Genomic DNA, 22692 nt, shown 5'->3' on the forward strand with positions numbered 1-22692 from the left:
ACATGAGGCACATTCTGCTGGCCTGGGTCACATATTCACTCTGCATAGCCAGATGGACCCCTTTTATTACTGTGACCTTGGCATGAAATGTGGGCTATACTTGTACGCCTCTCTTACTCAGCTCTTCATGACCTTTTGGGTCAGCCTTCTCTACCCCCCCTCTCTCTCTCTCTCTCTCTCTCTCTCTCTCTCTCTCTCTCTCTCTCTCTCTCATCAACCTCCCTGTACTCTGTCTATAGCGCTCTACCATCCCCTTTCTACCCTCTCTCTCTCTCTCTCTCTCTCTCTCTCTCTCTCTCTCTCTCTCTCTCTCATCAACCTCCCTGTACTCTGTCTATAGCGCTCTACCATCCCCTTTCTACCCTCTCTCTCTCTCTCTCTCTCTCTCTCTCTCTCTCTCTCTCTCTCTCTCTCTCTCTCTCTCTCACTCTCTCTCATCAACCTCCCTGTACTCTGTCTATAGCGCTCTACCATCCCCTTTCTACCCGCTCTCTCTCTCTCTCTCTCTCTCTCTCTCTCTCTCTCTCTCTCTCTCTCTCTCTCTCTCTCTCTCTCTCTCTCTCTCTCTCTCTCTCTCTCTCTCTCTCTTCCTAGCATGATACTTTCTCGCTGTCTCTTGTTCTTCTCTCCCTATTATTTAATCCATTCCTCTCTCCCTCTCTCTCTCTCTCTCTCTCTCTCTCTCTCTCTCTCTCTCTCTCTCTCTCTCTGTCTCTCTGGTCCATCCATCCTTTTCTTTCCTTCTAGGGTTTCTCTCTCTCTCTCTCAGATCAATTACCAGCTCCTTTGTTCAGGGCAGATTAAGGTCGTGTGCTGATGAAGGTCCCAGGAGTCTCCTGCATGGTCTAAAGACATGCTTGTACAGTGTAGTGGAAATGTCTCTCCATTTATTCTCTGTGATCACTCCATTACTCTCAATTAAGTTTCGTTAATGTTATTCATCTGCTGTACAGTATATGTCAGGGTCACCTAGTTGAACACAGGGGATATATATATATTCGTGTGTGCGTGTGTGCGTGCGTGCGTGTGTGCGCGTGCGTGCGCGTGCGTGTGTGTGTGTGTGTGTGTAAAACATCAACCCTGTTTTCCTGCAATGATACTTGAAACTTGTCATTGCACGTCTAAGTGGAAAAACCAGTAACTTTACAGTTTGCACCCCCCATGCAGCTGTGCCTTCAATGATCCTAGAACGATATAGACACTTGTCTGTCACTAACGCACATCAGCCGGTGTGTGAGTCGTGTGTGTGCGTGCGTGCGTGCGTGTGTGTGTGTGTGTGTGTGTGTGTGTACACGTGCGTGTTTGTGTCTGGTTTCGGATATCAGATTTATAATGCCTGGCATGTTCAAAACGAGACGAGTCTGATTTAAAAAAAAGTCTGAAATAAAAAAACAAGTCTTCTGAAAGAATATAATATTGAAGGATTGGGTGCCGCGTTTTCACGATGTTTAAAAAATAGCAGACCTACACAAGCTCGTATAGTGGCGCGCTATACGAGCTTGTAGATCTGCTATTTTGCTTTTACTTAAAACACCCAAAGGGTTCCCGTTCCCCGAATGGGCCTTGATTGACCTCATGGAATTATGTATTTTTAAGTTTGTGACTCCATGGAAGTATACTATACTATAGCCTATACGGTAAAACACGAGATTCATATCCCTGTGTGGGGAAAAGAAAATGTTTGGTTGACTTGGCATAACTTTGAATTCAAACCAAGACCTTTAAACATTCACGGTATATATGCCCTTCGATCACTGTTAAAGCCATTCTGACCGGGCACCCATTTTGGTGTCGGCATCATGTTATGCTTTAGCTATTTAAAAATAGCAGATCTACAAGCTCATATCGCGCCACCGAGTGGCGCGATACGAGCTTGTAGGTCTGCTATTTTTGAAAAAAATCGAAGAACGACTGACATTTTTTAGAATCTGATCTCAGGTCAGAATGGGTTCATCAGACCAGTGTGGTGTCCGGTGGAAACCTCGTTATGAATCTGATCTCAGGTCAGAATGGGTTAAAGCCTGTTCTTGGTGGGGGATCGAGGTCGTGCACCGAAACGTCGTGCATCTGTTGTTTACGGTGACTATGGCGAGCGACGCCAGGCGTACATAATCAGGCATTACTCATCACCCCACGACGTCTCCCTCCTCCCCGCGGTCTCTCCAATGCTGATACTCATCGGCTCCCTTCTCTCCTTAAAAACACGTTCTGACCTGAGATCAGATTCATACGAGGTTTCCACTGGCACTGCACACACACACTGGTCTGATTAATCCATTCTGACCTGAGATCAGATTCTAAAAATGTCAGTCGCTCTTCGATTTTTCAAAAAAATAGCAGATCTACAAGCTCGTATCGCGCCACTCGGTGGCGCGATATGAGCTTGTAGATCTGCTATTTTTCAATAGCTAAAGCATGACATGATGCTGACACCAAAATGGGTGCCCGTTCAGAATGGGTTAAAACCCATTCTGGGCGGGAACCCCTTTTGTTGTTTTTAAACTAAGCATTATGTTATAATTTAGCTATTGAAAAATAGCAGATCTACAAGCTCGTAGCGCGCCACTCGGTGGCGCGCTACGAGCTTGTAGATCTGCTATTTTAGAAGAATTGCGAAGATGCGGCACAAATCTGTGAATATATATTCATTCCCTGAATATACATCCTTCCCCATGCCTTCATTTCGTTCTCCTTAACCCATTCTGAACGGGAACCCATTTTGGTGTCAGCATCATGTTATGCTTTAGCTATCGAAATTTTTGAAAAATCGAAGAACGAATGAATTTTTTTTTAGAATCTGACCTCAGGTCAGAATGGGTTAATCAGAACCAGCGTGTGTCCAGTGGAAAAACCTCGTATGAATCTGATCTCAGGTCAGAATGGCTTTTAATAGTCCCTCCAACTACCTTTCTCTTTTTCCTCGCTGACTTTGTGCTCCTCTCTCTCTCTCTGCCTCTGCCGTCCTCTAGACGGACCTCATCCGCCCATGGAGCTGAGGAGGAGGTCCTGATGTCCCACACACCCCGCGGGGGATTCCATGGACACGTCGCCGTCGGAAACCGCACGAACGCCCCGCCCCTCCCTCCCCTCCCTCTCCTCTCCCCCTGACGAAGCCGGCCTGCACTCGCCTCTGACGTCCGAGAGACGACGCGGAGACGACGGACAGCTGTGAAGAGAAGAAGAGACGAGACGACCGACCGACCGGCCGGCGGCTTGTCGAGGTCAAAGGTCACGGAGCGGTCACAGACGGCCTGAAGGAGGCGCGGTCGGCGGCGGCGGCGGCGCATGGTGGTGGTGGTGGTTGTGTATAGGGTTCCTGCTGGGGTCGAAAAGGTCAAAGGTCAAGTATAGCCGAGAGTTGAACCGTGTCCGAGGATGATGACGTCACACGTGAAGCTGCGGAGGGAGAAGGGGAGCGTGGCCGAATACGAGTCCCAGGTCAAAGGTGCGTGCGTGCGTGCGTCGTCTGGTGGCACGCGCAAACTCACACACACACACACACACACACACACACACACACACACACGCATGCACGGCAAGCTGCACATACAACACACACAGGTTATATATCTATACAGTCACATCCCCGTCTGCGTATAGTATATGACTGTCACTATACACCACTAGTGTGCATCCGTTTGTGCGTGTCTGCACTCTGCAGTCTGCATGCATGCAGGCCTTCAGGAATGCATGTCAGATCTCCCCCATGGCACAAACATGCATGTGCGTCTGGGCAGCTGTTCAGTGATGCGGGCGCCCGGCCATGTGTCTGTCTGTCTGTCTGCCTGTCTGTCTGTCTGTCTGTCTGTCTGTCTGTCTGTCTGCCTGTCTGTCTGTCTGCCTGTCTGTCTGTCTGCCTGTCTGTCTGTCTGTCTGTCTGCCTGTCTGCCTGTCTGTCTGCCTGTCTGTCTGCCTGCCTGCCTGTCTGTCTGTCTGTCTGTTGTTGTGGAAGTGCTTTGCTGTGTTTTGGAGCATGCAAGTTGTGGCCTGCTGACTGGTTTGTTGACTGACTGACTGACTGACTGACTGACTGACTGACTGACTGACTGACTGACTGACTGACTGACTGACTGACTGACTGACTGACTGACTGACTGACTGACTGGCTGGCTGGTTGGTTGAGTGGTTGGCTGACTGACTGACTGACTGGCTGGCTGGCTGGCTAGCTGCATTGGTTGGCTTTAGCTGGCTGGCTGGTTGAGTGGTTGGCTGGCTAGCTGCATTGGTTGGCTTTAGCTGGCTGGCTGGTTGAGTGGTTGGCTGGCTAGCTACATTGGTTGGCTGGCTGGCTGGCTGGCTCGCTGGCTGGCTAGCCGCATTGGTTGGCTGGCTGGCTGGCTGGCTGGCTGCCTAGCTGCATTGGTTGGCTAGCTGCAGGCTGGCTGGTTGAGTGGTTGGCTGGCAGGCTGGCTCGCTGGCTGGCTGGCTGGCTGGCTGGCTGGCTGGCTGGTTGAGTGGTTGGCTGGCTGGCTGGCTGGTTGAGTGGTTGGCTGGCTGGCTGGCTGGTTGTGTGGTTGGCTGGCTGGTTGTGTGGTTGGCTGGCTAGCTGCATTGGCTGGCTAGCTGGCTGGCTGGTTGTGTGCAGTCTACTACGAGGGTGTATTTATAGCTAGTAGAGATGCTGTCTCCTCACATTGAGTCAGCCCTGGGCTGTGTACATGGGAGAGAGACACTGGGCTGTGTACATGGGAGAGAGACACTGGGCTGTGTTCATGGGAGAGAGACACTGGGCTGTGTACATGAGAGAGAGACACTGGGCTGTGTTCATGGGAGAGAGACACTGGGCTGTGTACATGAGAGAGAGACACTGGGCTGTGTACATGAGAGAGAGACATTGGGCTGTGTACATGAGAGAGAGACATTGGGCTGTGTACATGGGAGAGAGACACTGGGCTGTGTACATGGGAGAGAGACACTGGGCTGTGTACATGAGAGAGAGACACTGGGCTGTGTACATGGGAGAGAGACACTGGGCTGTGTACATGGGAGAGAGACACTGGGCTGTGTACATGAGAGAGAGACACTGGGCTGTGTACATGGGAGAGAGACATTGGGCTGTGTACATGGGAGAGAGACACTGGGCTGTGTACATGGGAGAGAGACACTGGGCTGTGTACATGGGAGAGAGACACTGGGCTGTGTACATGGGAGAGAGACACTGGGCTGTGTTCATGGGAGAGAGACACTGGGCTGTGTTCATGGGAGAGAGAGACACTGGGCTGTGTACATGGGAGAGAGACACTGGGCTGTGTACATGGGCGAGAGACACTGGGCTGTGTACATGAGAGAGAGACACTGGGCTGTGTACATGGGAGAGAGACATTGGGCTGTGTACATGGGCGAGAGACACTGGGGAAAGATGAGCAGAGAGAGAGATGAAGAGAAAGGGGATAGTAAAGGCAGGGTTGAGAGACAGAGAGAGAAAATGGGGAGAGAGAGAGAGAGAGAGCTTGGTGCTAGTTGTCTTAATAACGTGTGTGTGTGTGTGTGTGTGTGTGTGTGTGTGTGTGTGTGTGTGTGTGTGTGTGTGTGTGTGTGTGTGTGTGTCTGTCTGTCTGTCTCAGTTCAAAGCCCTGCATGTCTGTGGGTTCTTGCCTCTGAGAGTACAACACTACACTGGTATCAAAACAATTCATACTTACCGTACCAGAGCTGACTTACAAGCTCACAACACGTCGCATTGCAATGCGTGTACACGCGTTGCGAGCTTGTAGACTTTCAATTAACTGAAGTATATAAAATAGAGCTTTTAAGTGGTTAATGTATATTTATTATTTTGTAATAACAATCTCAATCTGCAAAGTAACTATAGTCTGTCAAATGATGATGAAAAGCACAATATTTGCCTCAGAGCGAGCGTGCGCAGAGTATATATACATATATATATATATATATATATATATACATATATATATATATATATATATATATATTATATATATAAGTATAAAGTAAAGAACATTGTATACAAATTGTACGGCCTGGGCTGTGGCTCAGCGGTCCAGGCACCTTGGCTTGGTAATCCAGTCTGGCGGTGTGGCCGCGGGTTCGACTCCCGATCCCTACGGCCTTTACTGCATGTCACCCTTTAGAGTATAACATATTATGAACAGAGACGGCATCCGAGTTCTCCTCCCATCCACTTGCATTAAGTTTGCTCAAAAGCGCAATGAGGCGATTTCACTCCTCCTTCCGCGTATAAGGAACAGAGTGCATTCTGGGATGGATTTGCCCCAAACACATCAACGCGCTGCCGTTGAACGCGCACGAGCGTGCTGCCGTCGTGAACGTGCACAATGATATAGTCAACAGAACAGCGCGTTCATGTGTTTGGGGCCCAGCGCTGCAATACCAAATCCGGCCACTATGTCCATTTCGCCTCAGGGTTTCCTCTGCGGGTGCCTTCTCTATTCATATATTATACTCTAAGAGGTCACCCCCCCCCCCCATCTCTCTCTCCCCCCATTTCCTGTCAGCCTACTGTCTGTCCCTCCATAAAATATATAAAATAAAGGCGAAACACAAAATAAATATATATAATAATAATTGTAAAAGTGCAATACTCGAGCACGAAATGTGCTCAGTGACTTTCCACTGCGCCGTGTGTGTCTGCCTCTCATCCTGCCTTTGTGTGTGTGTGTGTGTGTGTGTCTGTGTGTGTGTGTGCGTGTGTCAGACCTGAGAGCTCAGCTGGCGGACCAGGTGAAGATCCTGGACTCCCAGGTGGAGGTGAAACAGCAGCAGCTCTCCGACCTCTCCGACTTCCTCCGACGCCGCGGCGACATCGAGGCGGAGTACGCGCGCGCCCTGGACAAGCTCACCGAGCGCTACAAGACCAAGAAGTGAGTCTCTGCGTCACGTGTGTGTGTGTGTGTGTGTGTGTGTGTGTGTGTGTGTGTGTGGCCTCATAGACATTAGGGACATTAGCGGGACAGGTGGGGGAGGGGGAGTAGCAGCGTTGTTTCCTTTTTGAAAATCATCTCGAGGGCCGCATTTGGACCTCTCCCTGGGCCGCATGCGGCCCACGGATCACCAGTTTGACACCCCTGCTGTAGAGGTATAGTTGTTGTCTCCACCAGGCCGAAGGCATGGGGGGGGAGAGTATGTTTTGCACTCCGTCCGTGTGTCCTTCCGTGTGTGTGTGTGTCCTTCCGTCCGTGTGTGTGTGTGTGTGTGTGTGTGTGTGTCCACCGTGTGTGTGGCACCGTTGACCCGATCCATGCCACAAACTTTGCGCGCACACACACACACACACTCCCTGGATGCCAACGACGAACCTCTGCCCCCAAATATTCCTCCACGGCCTGTTATAGCGCCACCATGAGGCCACAACCTGACCTGCCCTGCATGGTGGAGACCTGTGCCGATGATGGGCACTTTATTATTTTGTGTGGCACACATCGGTAATAAATATAACGTTGGTTATTCGTCCGGGGATGTTAATTCTGTTTGTTTCACTCAATCCAACTTTTAATCCAACTTTATTTATAGAGCACATTTTAACCCATTCTGAACGGGAACCCGTTTTGATGTCAGCATTATGTTATACTTTAGCTATTGAAAAATAGCAGATCTACAAGCTCATAGCGCGCCACCGAGTGGCGCGCTACGAGCTTGTAGGTCTGCTATTTTTGAAAAATCGTGAAAATGCGGCACAAATCTTTGAATATAATATTCTTTCAGATGACTAATTTTTCCCGACGTCAGGCCTAAAAATGGGTTAAAACGACAACGTTGACCAAAGTGCTGTAAAAGCAGCAATAAAACGTAATACAATACAGTAATAAAAACATGTATATATACAATAGAATCAAACACTATTCACATTATTCACGGTTTAAAAGCCAGGGAATAGAAGTGAGTTTTAAGAATTTTTTCCCACATAGACATTTCAAAACATATTTATTTAAAGACCTTTTTTAAGCGTCGTACGAAGCCAACTCTAGTCGTGACCAAATCATGACCTCGTATGCATCTGATCTCAGGTCAGAATGGGTTAAATGATGCGTCCCTTATTGAACCAATGAGTAACGCAGTTTGTTCCTTATTTTCCTAAATAGCCCCTATACACGTCAACACTGAATTTAACAATAATCAACAAAACAGAACACAGGAAATATTAAAGTCAGCAGTCTAGCGGGAGGCACACAGTACCCAACCCATTCTGACCTGAGATCAGATTCATACGAGGTTTCCACTGGACACACACTGGTCTGATGAACCCATTCTGACCTGAGATCAGATTCTAAAAAATGTCAGTCGTTCTTCGATTTTTTCAAAAATAGCAGACCTACAGTGGCGCGCTACGAGCTTGTAGATCTGCTATCTTTCAATAGCTAAAGCATAACATGACGCCGACACCAAAATGGGTTCCCGTTCAGAATGGGTTAAAGTAGCCTAAACCAGAGGTTCCCAAAGTGAGGTCCGGGGGGGACCCCCAGGGGTCCTTGAGGGGGGTTCCAGGGGGTCCCCAGCTAAATGATAGTTTGGAACCAAATGGACCCTTATGGGTCTGTAACTCTGAGAGTGTACAAATGGAACCAAATGGACCCTTATGGGTCTGTAACTCTGAGAGTGTACAAATGGAACCAAATGGACCATCAGAGTTAAAGTAACATTGATTTTACAATAATATGAATTGGGGGTCCCAGAGATATAAATGCCATTAAATGGGGGGTCCGTATGCTAATGCATGACAAACTGGTACTTAATTAAATTAAATGGGTTGAGAATCACTGCGTAAAAATCTTCTCAGTTTGATTGATTGATTGATTGATTGATTGATTAACAGTTTGCAGAATTACAGTACATTTCAAGTACAACTCAATACAAAAGACTGTTAACTGTGAGTGGACGACACCATAACGCATTACACTTGTTTACAATAGGGATTTGCACGTCTTAAGGACTGTTGGTAGGGCGGTCCACATTTTGTCATAGGAGCAGAATTAATTTAGACCCTTGTTTGTGCTAAATCTCGGTTTGTTGAACTCCCTCTGGTGTTGTGGGTGTTGACATTAAGGAGGTATCTAGACAGGTACATGCATTATCTTGGTGGTGTATCGAATCTTGTGGACCAGACCCATTGCAAGGTGCTGTACTCTGTCGTCGACCCTAAGCCATTTCGGCCTGTCAAAGTGGGCAGGGGTGAGGTGGGTTTTCGGGGAGTGAGGCCAAGTAGGAGCCTGACCAGTTTGTTTTGGGAGGTCTTATACCGTCCAGGAGGTGCATTCATAGTCGAAGAAACCATGTACGAGGGCTCCTGTTAGGGCCTTCAAGGTGTTTTTGTCGACCAGTGAGGAGATCCTGTAAAGGAATCTTGTTCTTTGGTTGACTTTTTTGATTACGTTTGGTGGCCATTGTATCACCGGAGAGATTGGCCTCCAGGATGTAACCTAGGTAGGTAATTTCATCTTTTCGTGTTCTTCATGTTCAGTTCATTTTCAGTTCTTCATGGAAACTGAGATGGATTCGGTATGGGACCTTATATTATTTATCATCTTATTTATCCGTGTTTTCACAAGATGTCAGTAGTATTTCTAATACCTGCCCAATAGCCCACATCTTGGCTGCTGATGTGGGAATATAGGTTAGCCTGCTATTTCAGTAGACTATTATAGTTGATTGTTTAATAATGTTTTTAAAGTCTAATATAAACATAAATCAATATAATTAAATATTGTGCCCATTTAAAGGACCACTCGGATTCACAATCAGAACTCTTCATGTCACTCATTTGGAAAACAAAATTCTACTTCAAAGGTTGAGCATAGAGTGGATAGCATAGCATAAACAATAAGTTGAAGGGAAACTTCAACTCATTGCTTCAACTTATTGCTTCAACGTATTGCTTCAACGTATTGCTTCAACTTATTGCTTCAACTTATTGCTTCAACTTATTGCTTCAACTTATTGCTTCAACGTATTGCTTCAACTTATTGCTTCAACTTATTGCTTCAACTTATTGCTTCAACTTATTGCTTCAACTTATTGCTTCAACGTATTGCTTCAACTTATTGCTTCAACTTATTGCTTCAACTTATTGCTTCAAGCCGCGGCAGACGTAAAGAGTGTCCCTTATTATTTCAAGATCTCAAAGGTGGCAACCCTATAGGTGGGCAGGCAATATTAAACTTCTATTTTGAAAAAACAGCGTATTAGTGCAGAGTGTTAATACGACTGCGTGTCACATTGCGACGTGTCTCGAGCTCGTATAGATGAAAGTATAGACGTTTCAAATGGCCGTCAGCGGGAAAGCGCGACAGCTTGGATTAATGGCGTGGCTTGTGTAGCGGCGTTTCACATCCGTCGCGGCGATGACTCACACCACGAATTGCCCCACGCTCATGGCAACATTTCTCTTTTAACCCCATTCTGAACGGGAACCCATTTTGGTGTCGGCGTCGTGTCGTGCTTTAGCTATTGAAAAATAGCAGACCTACAAGCTCGTAGCGCGCCACCGAGTGGCGCGCTACGAGCTTGTAGGTCTGCTATTTTTTGAAAAATCGAAGAACTCAGGTCAGAATGGGTTAATTATCATGGCTCCTGGATTAATGAGGAGAAACGAGGACAAATCTCTTTTTCTCTCTCTGTCTCTCATCAGGAAGGAGCAGTGGGGTCAGTCCGTGTATCAGGTGTGGTCCGTTCTGCTGACTCAGACGCGCCAGGAGAGCCGGGAGCACGCGGCGCTCAGCGAGACCTGCTGCAACGCGCTCACGCAGCGCCTGGCGCACGGCACCGAGGACGCGCAGCGGCTGCACAAACGGGTGGGTGGAGGAGACGGGAGACATGCCCTGCTATACCCCTAACCCTATAACCCTAACCCTTACAGGGTGGGTAGAGGAGACAGGAGACATCCCTGCTATACCCCTAACCCTAACCGTTACAGGGTGGCTGAGGAGCAGGACAGCCCTGCTATACCCCTAACCCTAACCGTTACAGGGTGGCTGAGGAGCAGGACAGCCCTGCTATACCCCTAACCCTAACCGTTACAGGGTGGCTGAGGGCAGGACATAGCACTGCCCACTTGCCCTGCTATACCCCTAACCCTAACCCTATACAGCAGTGGTTCCCAAAGTGGAGTCCGGGGACCCCCAGGGGTACCTGAGGGAGTTCCAGGGGTCCCCAGCTAAATGATAGTTTGGAACCAAATGGACCATTATGGGTCTGTAACTCAGAGAGTGTACAAATGGAACCAAATGGACCATTATAGGTCTGTAACTCAGAGAGTGTACAAATGGAACCATATGGACCATTATGGGTCTGTAACTCAGAGAGTGTACAAATGGAACCATATGGACCATTATGGGTCTGTAACTCAGAGAGTGTACAAATGGAACCAAATGGACCATTATGGGTCTGTAACTCAGAGAGTGTACAAATGGAACCAAATGGACCATTATAGGTCTGTAACTCAGAGAGTGTACAAATGGAACCATATGGACCCTAACAGGTCCATTTGGTTCCATTTGTACGCTCTCAGAGTTAAAATAACATTGATTTTACAATATAAATTGGTGTCTCAGAGATAGAAATGCCATTAAATGGGGGGTCCGTAGACTAATGCATGTCAAACTGAGCGTCCTTGCAATTAAACGTGTTGAGAATCACTGCTATAGAGCCGTAAAAATCTTCTCTTATGACGGGGGTCCCTGGCATGTCTTTTTCAAATGGGGGTCCGCGGGCTCATTAGTGTCAATTTGGGGGTCCTTGACCTGAGAAAGTACCACTGGCGTAGATATACAGTAATACAAAATAATGCATTTTTTAACCCATTCTGAACGGGAACCCGTTTTGGTGTCAGCATCATGTTATGCTTTAGCAGGGATGTCAAACTCAAATACACAGTGGGCCAAAATAAAGAAATTGGTACAAGTCGAGGGCCGGACTGTGTTTCAACACACGGGACATTTTTGGGGAGAGGGGTATAGCTGAAAGTCGACCACCAGTTGATATACTTTCACTGCTGATCAATAGTGAAGAGAAGACGCATGCTTGCGCTTGCGGGCCCTCGATACGTGACAATGCACTCGCAGTGCATTGTGGTACTTGTAGTATTATGGTGGTCCGTGCAGTATACCAGAGGGCCAGTTCTAATACTAATTAAATATCATCCCGCGGGCCAAAGATAATTCATTCGCGGGCCTGATTTGGCCCCCGGGCCTTGAGTTTGACATTTAGCTATTTAAAAATAGCAGATCTACAAGCTCGTATCGCGCCACCGAGTGGCGCGATACGAGCTTGTAGGTCTGCTATTTTTGAAAAATCGAAGAACGACTGACATACAGAAACATATAGCTTTATCAGAAAACTGTCAGGATGTAGAAGACGTTTATAGAATCTGATCTCAGGTCAGAACGGGTCAACTCGCTGCCACCTATACTGTATGACGCTGAGTGACATAGCTGTGTGTTGTGTCTGCTCCTCAGAGCAAGGAGCTCGCCGTCCAGATGCAGGACGACCTCGTGAAAGTCACCATTGAACTGCAGACTGTGAGTCCAAACTACACACGCACGCACGCACGCACGCACGCACGCACACACACACACACACACACACACACACACACACACACACACACACACACACACACACACACACACACACACACACACACACACACACACACACACACCCAAAATGATAAACATAGAATTGTAAGGGTCTCCCCTTTTGGCGTTTTAAAGGTATATTCAGTGATTTCACTTAATTCAAATATCACTTCTTTTTTTGTTTTGTTGTGATAATCCTCTCTACTATAGAGTGTGCTGGCCATATAAGGAGTTCCTCCCTGTCCCGGTTTAGTTTTTGGCTCTCTATCCTGATTGGATGAAAGGCTTAGGTCCCAGCCAAAAACGAAACCTAAGGTTTTTTGAGTGAAATCACTGAATATACCTTTAAGCATTTAGGTTATACTTTAGCTATTTCTGAAAAAATCTTTAAAAAATGTGGCACAATATTTATTCTTTCAGAGCACACATTTTTAACTCAAATCTTTGCTTCTGGTCCCTACATATTATTTTGAGATGGGGGTCCGTGGCCAAATATATACAGATAATTCTGTGGGTCCTTGACATGGAAAAGGTTGAGCACCGCTGACATTCAGAAAACTGTTCAGAAGCCTTTTTCGGCCTCAAGACATTTGTTTGTAGAATCAGCTTCAGGTCTTAACCCATTTTGGGGCAGGAACCCCTTTTGGTGATTCATTATGTTATACTTTAGCTATTGAAAAATAGCAGATCTACAAGATCATAGCGTGGCACCGAGTGGCGCGCCACGAGCTTGTAGGTCTGCTATTTTTTTTGTTTAATCGTGAAAATGCGTCACACATCTTTGAATATATATATATATTATTTCACAGTGAACGTTTTTAACTCAAATCTTTGCTTCTTGGGGGTCCCTGGAACAACATATTTTCAGATGGGGGTCGGTGACATGAAAAACATTGAAAACTGTCATGATTTAGAAGGCATTTGTAGAATCGAACGTAGGTCTAAATAGGTTAATGGGTTAAAATCTGGTAGAACAAATTCAGTGGGGGAAAAAAAACAGCTAATAGTGCGTTGATCATTTCCATACAAAAATGAAATCTAAAGCCTACAGTATATGTAACGCGTATACTGTACCAAAATAGACGGTATGAGTTATAGATAATGTTTCTGAAAATGGATTTGATATTATGTTTTTGCGGCTGTGCTGACGACAGGCTCTGAAGACATACAACCAGTACCACAACGACTGCCTGACGGCCGAGGGCAAGCTGAAGGAGGCCGAGCGATTGGAGGAGAGGCAGACGGGGAAGTCAGCTGACCTTGGCCTGGTCCAATCGGTAGGGCAGAGGCGGAGTTCAGTCAAGAAGATGGAGAGACTAATGGAAAAGGTAAAGTGTGTGTGTGACTGTGTGCGTGTGTGTGTGTGTGTGTGTGTGTGTGTGTGTGTGTGTGTGTGTGTGTGTGTGTGTGTGTGTGTGTGTGTGCGTGTGCGTGTGCGTGTGCGCGTGTGTGTGTGTGTGTGTGTGTGTGTGGTTTGAAAGAGGCACAGGAAGTCTTAAAAGTGGCCTGCATTGCACACAGTTTCCTGTTACTGCATCTTGACTGCTGTGTGTGTGTGTGTGTGCACGTGTTCGTCAGACAGTGAACTAATCTGTGCATGTGTAACACACGTGCACGTTCTCAATAGTGATCATCTCAATATGGTGAGCATGTGTCTGTGCACGTTATAGTGTCAAATGTGTTATCTCACTCAATGTGTTCATTTAAAGGGATTGTGACATTAAAAAAAAGGTTTTGGAATTGTTCTTGTTTTTTTAGGTTTTCTAATCTCAATTGCACCCAAAAAACATGAACTTTTAACATTCAGTAGATTTTCTGTGATCTGGGGTTTTCTGGCTCAAACAGGTTCTCTGATTTGCCGGCAGATAGTGATGTAAGATCCTGCAAATCCCATATATGTCAATGGGATTTGCCAGCAGATGTCACTGTTTTCACTGTGTTGCCTGTTTTCATTGTAGCTCAAAAGGCTTCCAAACCCCAAAGAAAACTTCAGACCACAGAAAATCCACTGAATGTTCAAAGTTCAGGTTTTTTGGGTGTAATTGAGGTCATAAAACCTAAAAGAAAAAAGAAAAAGAAAAATAAATGAAAATGAATGTCATAAAACCTTTAACGTCTCTGTGTGTGTGCCCTCTCTGTGTGTGTGTGTGTGTGTGTGTGTGTGTGTGTGTGCGTGTGTGTGTGCGTGCAGAGGCACGGCAGAGTGCAGGAGACTCAGCTGAAGTGCACCAAGGCTCGCAACGACTACCTGCTGAACCTCTCGGCGACAAACGCCGCCATGAACAAGTACTACCTGCAGGACGTCAGCACTCTGATCGACGTAAGAAGGGACACACACACACACACCATTCTGACCTGAGATCAGATTCATACGAGGTTTCCACTGGACACACACTGGTCTGATGAACCCATTCTGACCTGAGATCAGATTCTAAAAATGTCAGTCGTTCTTCGATTTTTCAAAAATAGCAGACCTACAAGCTCGTAGCGCGCCACTCGGTGGCGCGCTACGAGCTTGTAGATCTGCTATTTTTCAATAGCTAAAGCATAACATGATGCTGACACCAAAATGGGTTCCCGTTCAGAATGGGTTAAAAAGGTTTATTTTAAATAGTAAAGAAATGGCAAATTAGTTTAGGGATAATGGTTAAGGGGTATATAGGCGCAAGATATAGCCCTCTGTCTATTTTGCTCAGACACTATGGGCGCGTTCGGAAATGCGCACCGGGGAATGTGGTCAGTTTGTTGAGTGTGGTGGGCGGTGACGTCACAGAGTGCGTGCAGTGTGCCTTACCTACGAACGACCACAGCTGTGACGCGTTCACACGGATCACACCGGACGACCCCCAGCTTCAGGGTTATAGGGTCGCTCAGTGCGGGGGCACTGGATTTTCGAACGACAACGCACCGAGTGCACTGAATAAACGAACGACGAGAGAGAGCACACCAGTGCGTTCAGGGCGCATTTCCGAACGCACCCTATGACGTAAAATTCTCCATTCATTGTCAATGGGAATCTAATGTTTGTGTATAGGACGACGTTTGTGGACAACACCAAAAGCTGGATAAATAGGGGGGGGCTAGCGCCCCTCAAAAATAGTCGGGGAAAGAGTGACAGGGCTTCAAAATTCCATGCTGCTCAATAAGTATTTATTTAAAGACGTTTACGCGGCGGACGAAGCCAACTCTTGTCGTGACAAATCATGACAACAAACACAATGTTTTGGGGCCAAACAAAGAATTAGAAAGTAGAAAGAAAACGGCAGGTTTTAACACTTTTTGTTGTTTTTCTTCTTTGTAATTATTAGTTTGGTCCAAAATATTGTGTGTGTTGTCATGATTCGTCGCGACTCGAGTTGGCTTCGTACGACGCTTAAAAGGTCTTTAAATAAATACTTTCTGAAATGTCTATGGGGGAAAAATGCATTGCGATTCATTTCCTGGGCCTGGCGTCGTCATGAAAGGGGGCGGGACTGCGACGCTCTATAGACGAATCCAGGAACGGGTCTCATGGTCGCAGCCTACGTATTTCCTGTAGGCGGACTCGACGTAGCTGCAGGGTTTTTAAACCCTCACCGGGCGCACCTCTTCTACTACAGTGTAGTGTAGTGTAGTGGAAAAGTGACTGATGTTAGTCTGCCTCAAGTCAAACGTTACTCTTTTACCTGCTTTTTACTAACACTAACATTACAAAGATGCCCAGAACATCGAGATGAACCGTGTGTTCCTGAAAGATAACATAACGTCAGTCCCAATACCCAATCTTTCTGTTTTATGAACACAAGGCTGCTGTACTTTATACCTCATACTTTAAATGCTTAGTATGAGGTATAAAGTACAGCAGCCTTGACCCAGGCTTCCACCTTCTCTCTCTCTCTCTCTCTCTCTCTCTCTCTATCTCTCCCTCTCTCTCGTTCCTTCCCATGCCAGTGCTGTGACCTGGGCTTCCACCTCTCCGTGGAGCGGCTGACGCGGTGCTACCTGGCCGCCAGGGGGCGTGTCCAGAAGACGGAGGAGGCGGGGCTCAAGCAGCTGGAGTCGGCGGTGACGTCGCTGGACCAGGGCGGGGACCGGGACGCGCTGCTGCAGCAGCACGACACGGCCTTCTGCCTGCCGTTCAAGTTCAACTACCACCCGCACGAGGGAGACCAGGTCAGGCTTCCATACATACATATACATGTGTCCAAGTTCAACTACCACCCGCACGAGGGAGACCAGGTCAGGCTTCCATACATACATATACATGTGTCCAAGTTCAACTACCACCCGCACGAGGGAGACCAGGTCAGGCTTCCATACATACATACACATGTGTCCAAGTTCAACTACCACCCGCACGAGGGAGACCAGGTCAGGCTTCCATACATACATATACAATGCTATGCTATGCTATGAATGATGCTACATGCTGTCACTATTAGCACAACTACACAGCTATATACAGTTAAGTTAGATAGATTTATTTGTGCCTTTATCGACAGTACAGTAGACTGACAGGAAATGGAGAGAGAGAGAGAGAGAGACAGTACACATCCACAGTATGCCGATGACAATATTAACAACAATACAATGGGATTCGGTTTCTATTAAGCAACGATGCACTCAACTCACGATACGATACGTATCACGATATGAGGTTCACGATACGACTTTTCACTCTATTTTCAACACAATTATTTTCCAGGCAAATGACCGTTTTCTTTTTTTTTAATGATTTATCTTCCCCCCCCCCACCCCCAAGCTTTTTTCACAATTTTTTATTTAACTACATTGCAAAAGTACTGTTCATGTAAAATTACTTAATTTCTGTAAACAACTGTAAACAAGCTTTCATGTTTAAACCTCGAGTTAACATGTAAAAAAAAGTTTTCTTTGATGGCATCTTAAGATAGATGTAGACCTATTTGACAGTACAGAAACATAATTGTTTATCGTTACATGCCTATAGTTTCTATACTTGTAACTTGTAACTTCTAATACTTCTGAACAAAAATTTAAAGCGTGGTTAGCTTGCCCAGCCATGAATTCCATGAATCTGTTGGCAAAACTGTATGAACCCCAGCTGAGTCATTAGTTTTGCTTTGATTAATAACTAGTCACAGCCTCATTCACATGTCCTCATTAGACTAAGGAGCTTCTCGCCCTTAAGTCTTACTGGTTGTAAGACTTGTGTGTGTGTGTGTGTGTGTGTGTGTGACGTGTGTGTGTGCGTGCGTGCGTGCGTGCGTGCGTGCGTGCGTGCGTGCGTGCGTTGCAGGTGTGCGAGGTGAGTGCAGAGAGCCAGGTGAGGTACGAGTTGGAGACCAGGTTTCAGCAGCTTCAGTCTCGCCTCGGCGCCGTTACCTTGGAAACGGAAGAGGTGAGCTGTGATTTCATATACTCTCCCTGTCTGTCTGTCTGTCTGTCTGTGCTGAGGAGTGCAACAGACAGACAGACAGTCTGTCTGTTGCACGCCTCAGCACTTCAACACTATACACTACACTACACAAGCACCTGACGTTTATGCATATTAAGACTGCACACAACATAATGCACACACACGTAAACATCCATACGCAGGATGTGTGTCCATTGACACATGCATGTACAGGTTCTGACAGGATTATTGATGGGTAGAAATGGGATCTCACTCGCCCCCCCCTTTTTGACTCTTTGGCATCTTTGGGATGCCCATGCATGTATATTGGCATGTGACGTTATTCTTTTTTTTTTTTTTTAAGATATTTTTTTGCGGCTTACGCCTTTTATTAGTTTTTTGAAGGGACAGACAGTAGGCTGACAGGAAACGGGAGAGAGATGGGGGAAGACATGCAGTAAAGGCCGTGTCGGGCTCGGGAGTCGAACCCGCGGCACACTGCGACTGGATTACCAGTCGGGTGCCCAGACGGTTACGCCACCGCCTGGGCCGTGACGTTATTCTTAAACCATTTCGGGGGGGTTTTAAGCATTATGTTATGCTTTAGCTATTGAAAAATAGCAGACCGACAAGCTCGTAGCGCGCCACCGAGTGGCGCGCTACGAGCTTGTCGGTCTGAAGAATCGTGAAAATGTAGTGCAAGTCTTTGAATGTATATGTTCTTTCAGAGCGAGCGTTTTTAGCTCAGAACAACATGTTTTCAGATGGGGGGGTCGACGGCCAATATATTTTTGTGAGTCCTGCGCATGAAATATTGACCACCACTGACACTGATACAGAAACATAGGTATTTCAGAAAGGATTTAGAAGACTTTTGGGCCTAAATGGGTTAACAGAAACCATTGCCTGTAAACAACATTAATACACCATATTATACAGTATATGGGCATGCGTAAACAGTTGCTTAAAAAGGACCACTTCACTACTTTTCAACTTTATTATCATATAATTGGTCCTCACTGATGTTCGTGGTAAAATGCGACAATTTCTGTTCTACTCAATCTGTGAGGGCTGTGGGCAGTACAGAAACCCATCCATCAATGACATCATCGCTAGGCAGATTTATATCATTATCATAATTTTAAGATTATAAAAAAATGCATAGATATCTTCTTTTATTATCGTGAGAACGATGGTTTCCGTTGTCGCATTGCAACCTTTCAGGAATAGAAAGCCTTGCCGTTTCTATTAACTTGGATTGCCCATCGATGATGTCACCGGTGGACGGGTTTCTAAAGAGCCCTCCCATGAGACACAGACCGAGTAGACAAAAATGGTGTCATTCTATCGTGAACATTAGTGACGACCAATTATAGGAAGGTAGGTTGAAAAGTGGTGAAGTGGTCCTTTAACAATGTCAGTCTACGGTCTACACTGACAGCAGGTTCTCTTCATACAGTATTATGGGCATAATCTGGACGCACGCACACACACGCACACACACACACACGCACACACACACACACACGCACACACACACGCACACGCACACACACGCACGCACGCAGTGCTGTTTTTGGCAGCAAAGTTCTATTTTAGTTTAGTCATAGTCTTTGGACTGAAACTTCATTTAGTTTTAGTCACATTTTAGTCACCTGAAATGTCTTAGTGCTAGTCTAGTTTTAGTCGACTAAATGTCATTAGATTTTAGTCGACTAAATCTACAGTTGATTTAGACTAAAATGTAATGTAATGAGTGTTTTTACACTTGCTGAAAATAGCTGACAAAATGAAGATCAGCTGTAGATCAGCTATGTTCAGCATGCAACCAAGTGTAAAATGACTCATACTGGATCTCTTCCACTGGATCTCTTGTCCACTATAGTCCCTTCCTAACATTTTAGTCTAGTTTTAAATTGTCAGTATATTTAGTCTTAGTTTTAGTCATCATAGCTTAGTTTTCATTTAGTTTCCATTTGTTTTTGTCAGAGAAAATAGGTAGTCGACGAACATTTTTCGTCTTAGTTTTAGTCGACTTAACCCATTCTGACCGGGCACCCATTTTGGTGTTAGCATCATGTTATGCTTTATCTATTTAAAAATAGCAGATCTACAAGCTCATATCGCGCCACCGAGTGGCGCGATACGAGCTTGTAGGTCTGCTATTTTTGAAAAATCGAAGAGCGACTGACATTTTTAGAATCTGATCTCAGGTCAGAATGGGTTCATCAGACCAGTGTGTGTCCGGCGGAAACCTCGTATGAATCTGATCTCAGGTCAGAATGGGTTAAACAACACTGGCACGCACGCACGCCCGGGTATCTGCGTATTTGCACTGATGTTTGGGCACAAAGAAAAGCCTGCCTCGTCATTGTCAGGGTCATTTCATTGATATCACAAATTCCCAGTCCATACATGGGCACATATCGGCCATACACAGGGCAGATACAGTATGCCCACACAGTGCACAGACACGGCCTGTCACAACTTGAAACTTCATATACAGTACAAAATAAATTGACAACAAAACAAAACAATTCCTTTTGTCTTTCGTCCTTCTTTATAGGTCAGTAAAACGCTCAAAGCCACCCTCGCAGCGCTCCTGGACAGCATGTGTGAGAGTGACAGTAACTCCGCCCCGGACGTGCCCAGCAGCCTATCGTCGCACGAGCCTCCCATAGCGGCGGGCGGAGCCTGCCCTAAACTGGCCCTCGCAAAGCGACGGGCCAATCAGCAGGAGACAGAGACCTACTACTTCACAGTGAGTAGTGATGTGATTGGTTGAATGCTATACAATGCCCAATGTTTCCGCAGCTGTCTCTTCAGAGACTTTTGTTTTCTTGTTGTGTGTGCGTGCGTGTGCGTGCGTGCGTGCGCGCGCTGCGCGTGTGTGTGTGTGCGTGTGTGCGTGCATGCGTGCGCACGTGCGTGCGTTGAGACAACCGTATTGGCATGGCAGCGTTTTGCTCTTACTTCATACTCAATAATCCCACTCCTGAGTTTTGGAAAGGTCACAACAGCATGTGGTCTGGATAGCATTATTGAGACGTGTTGGGGTGAAATTTAAAAAATGCAGATGATATACAGTACGTATAGGCCTACTACGGTATGATGTTGTGGAGGAAATGGTCAGCGAGACGACGGTTTAATTTTAATTATTGACATATACGCTTGTGTCTTTCCTCAGAAAGTGAAGGACTTCCTTTCCAGCAGCTCTCTGACCTCCAAGCTTCAATCCAAGCATGATCTACTACACGACGCCATACAGAAAGGTGACGTCCTGCTAGTGCTAATGATGCTAATACTCTGAAGCTACTGGCATACACAGAGACTGACATAGCACCATGTACCGATCATTACGCCTATATACCGATACAGTAAGGTTGACAAACAGTCCAAGTCCAGTCTCCAAGGCCTTTAAAACCCATTTAGCCTGACGTCGAAATAAAAGGAAAAAAAAAGTCTTCTGAAAGAATATATATTCAAAGATTTGTGCCACATTTTCACGATTAAAAAAGAAAATAGCAGACCTACAAGCTCATAGCGCGCCACTCGGTGGCGCGCTATGAGCTTGTAGATCTGCTATTTTTCAATAGCTAAACTATAACATAATAATTTAAAACACCAAAAGGGGTTCCCGTCCAGAATGGGTTAAGAAGGCCTTTGAGAACAATACTGGTGACATGGTTTTATTGTGTAGACTTACAGTAAGTCTCATTTATAATTTGCTGATTGGCGGTGCCAGAAATAACTGCCAACAATATGACACCATATGTTGCCCCGCTTGAAAATCAGTTATTTTCTGTTTGGCTGAACATAATATGTATGGAGGGCTAAAACTGCCATATATAAAAGAATATGAATAAATTAAATAATAAATAAATAAATGCAAAAATAAATAAATAAATATGCAAAGAAATAATTATATAAATCAATAATTAAATGTATTCATGTGACTATTTAAATGTACATTTAAATATGCATTTAAACATTACATTTTTAAATGTAAATGCATATTTAAATGTACATTTTAAATGCATTTTTAAACGTAAATGCCTATTTAAATGCACATTTAATCGTGCAATTAAAAGTGTAATCGAACGTGTACTTAAATGTGTATATAAATAAAAAATAGCAAATAGTCACATAAATACATTTAACTATTTATTTATATATTTCTTTGCATATTTATTTATTTATTTTTGCATTTATTTATTTTACTATTTCAGTTAGTCATTCAATTATTTTTTTATTTTTTTAGATATGGCAGTTTTAGCGCATGAATAGTGCATAAATAATGCATCAATGACAATAATGCACTATTCACACTTGTAAAAATAAAGGTTCAAATAACTTTGCTTTTGTGTGTTCCCCAGCCGAAGCAGTCGACAGTGATCCGTCTAGGTAAGTGCAGCTGTCACAGATACAGCTATGGGGCGGCGGTGGCTCATGGGTAGAGTGCCTGGATGGCAACCGCAAGGTTGCCAGTTCGAACCCGGGCTCCCCCAGAGTTACTGTCGAAGTGTCCTTGAGCAAGAAGACACTGAACCCCTAATTGCTCCCGATGTGCTGGTTGGTGCCTTGCATGGTTTCCGCTGCCATCGGTGTGTGAATGTGTGTGTGAATGGGTGAATGTAATGCACAATCTCTTGGATAAAGGCGCTATATAAATGCACCATTTACCATTTACCAAAGGTGAAGGAAGGGAGGAAGGAAGGAAGGAAGCGTGAAGTAGGAGGAAAGAGAGGAGAAGAGAAAGATGGGGGAGTGCAGGGTGTCATGCAG

General features: G+C 45.6%; 1 protein-coding gene across 1 annotated transcript in view; it reads left to right on the top strand.

Moving 5' to 3' along the window:
* Nucleotides 1–3069: 3069 nt before the first annotated feature.
* arhgap4b (Rho GTPase activating protein 4b) overlaps nucleotides 3070–22692 on the top strand; it is a 60344-nt gene continuing 40721 nt past the window's right edge. Inside the window, exons 1-11 of the mRNA XM_083769981.1 lie at nucleotides 3070–3445; nucleotides 6677–6842; nucleotides 10604–10766; nucleotides 12429–12491; nucleotides 13706–13879; nucleotides 14743–14871; nucleotides 16482–16703; nucleotides 17809–17910; nucleotides 20474–20668; nucleotides 21095–21179; nucleotides 22284–22311. Coding sequence (XP_083626107.1) covers nucleotides 3376–3445; nucleotides 6677–6842; nucleotides 10604–10766; nucleotides 12429–12491; nucleotides 13706–13879; nucleotides 14743–14871; nucleotides 16482–16703; nucleotides 17809–17910; nucleotides 20474–20668; nucleotides 21095–21179; nucleotides 22284–22311 — 1397 coding nt within the window. The 5' untranslated portion in view covers nucleotides 3070–3375. The remainder of the gene's footprint in view (nucleotides 3446–6676; nucleotides 6843–10603; nucleotides 10767–12428; nucleotides 12492–13705; nucleotides 13880–14742; nucleotides 14872–16481; nucleotides 16704–17808; nucleotides 17911–20473; nucleotides 20669–21094; nucleotides 21180–22283; nucleotides 22312–22692) is intronic.

This window comes from Protomyctophum parallelum (genome assembly GCF_964188405.1).
Source record: "Protomyctophum parallelum genome assembly, chromosome: 7".
NCBI lineage: Eukaryota > Metazoa > Chordata > Actinopteri > Myctophiformes > Myctophidae > Protomyctophum > Protomyctophum parallelum.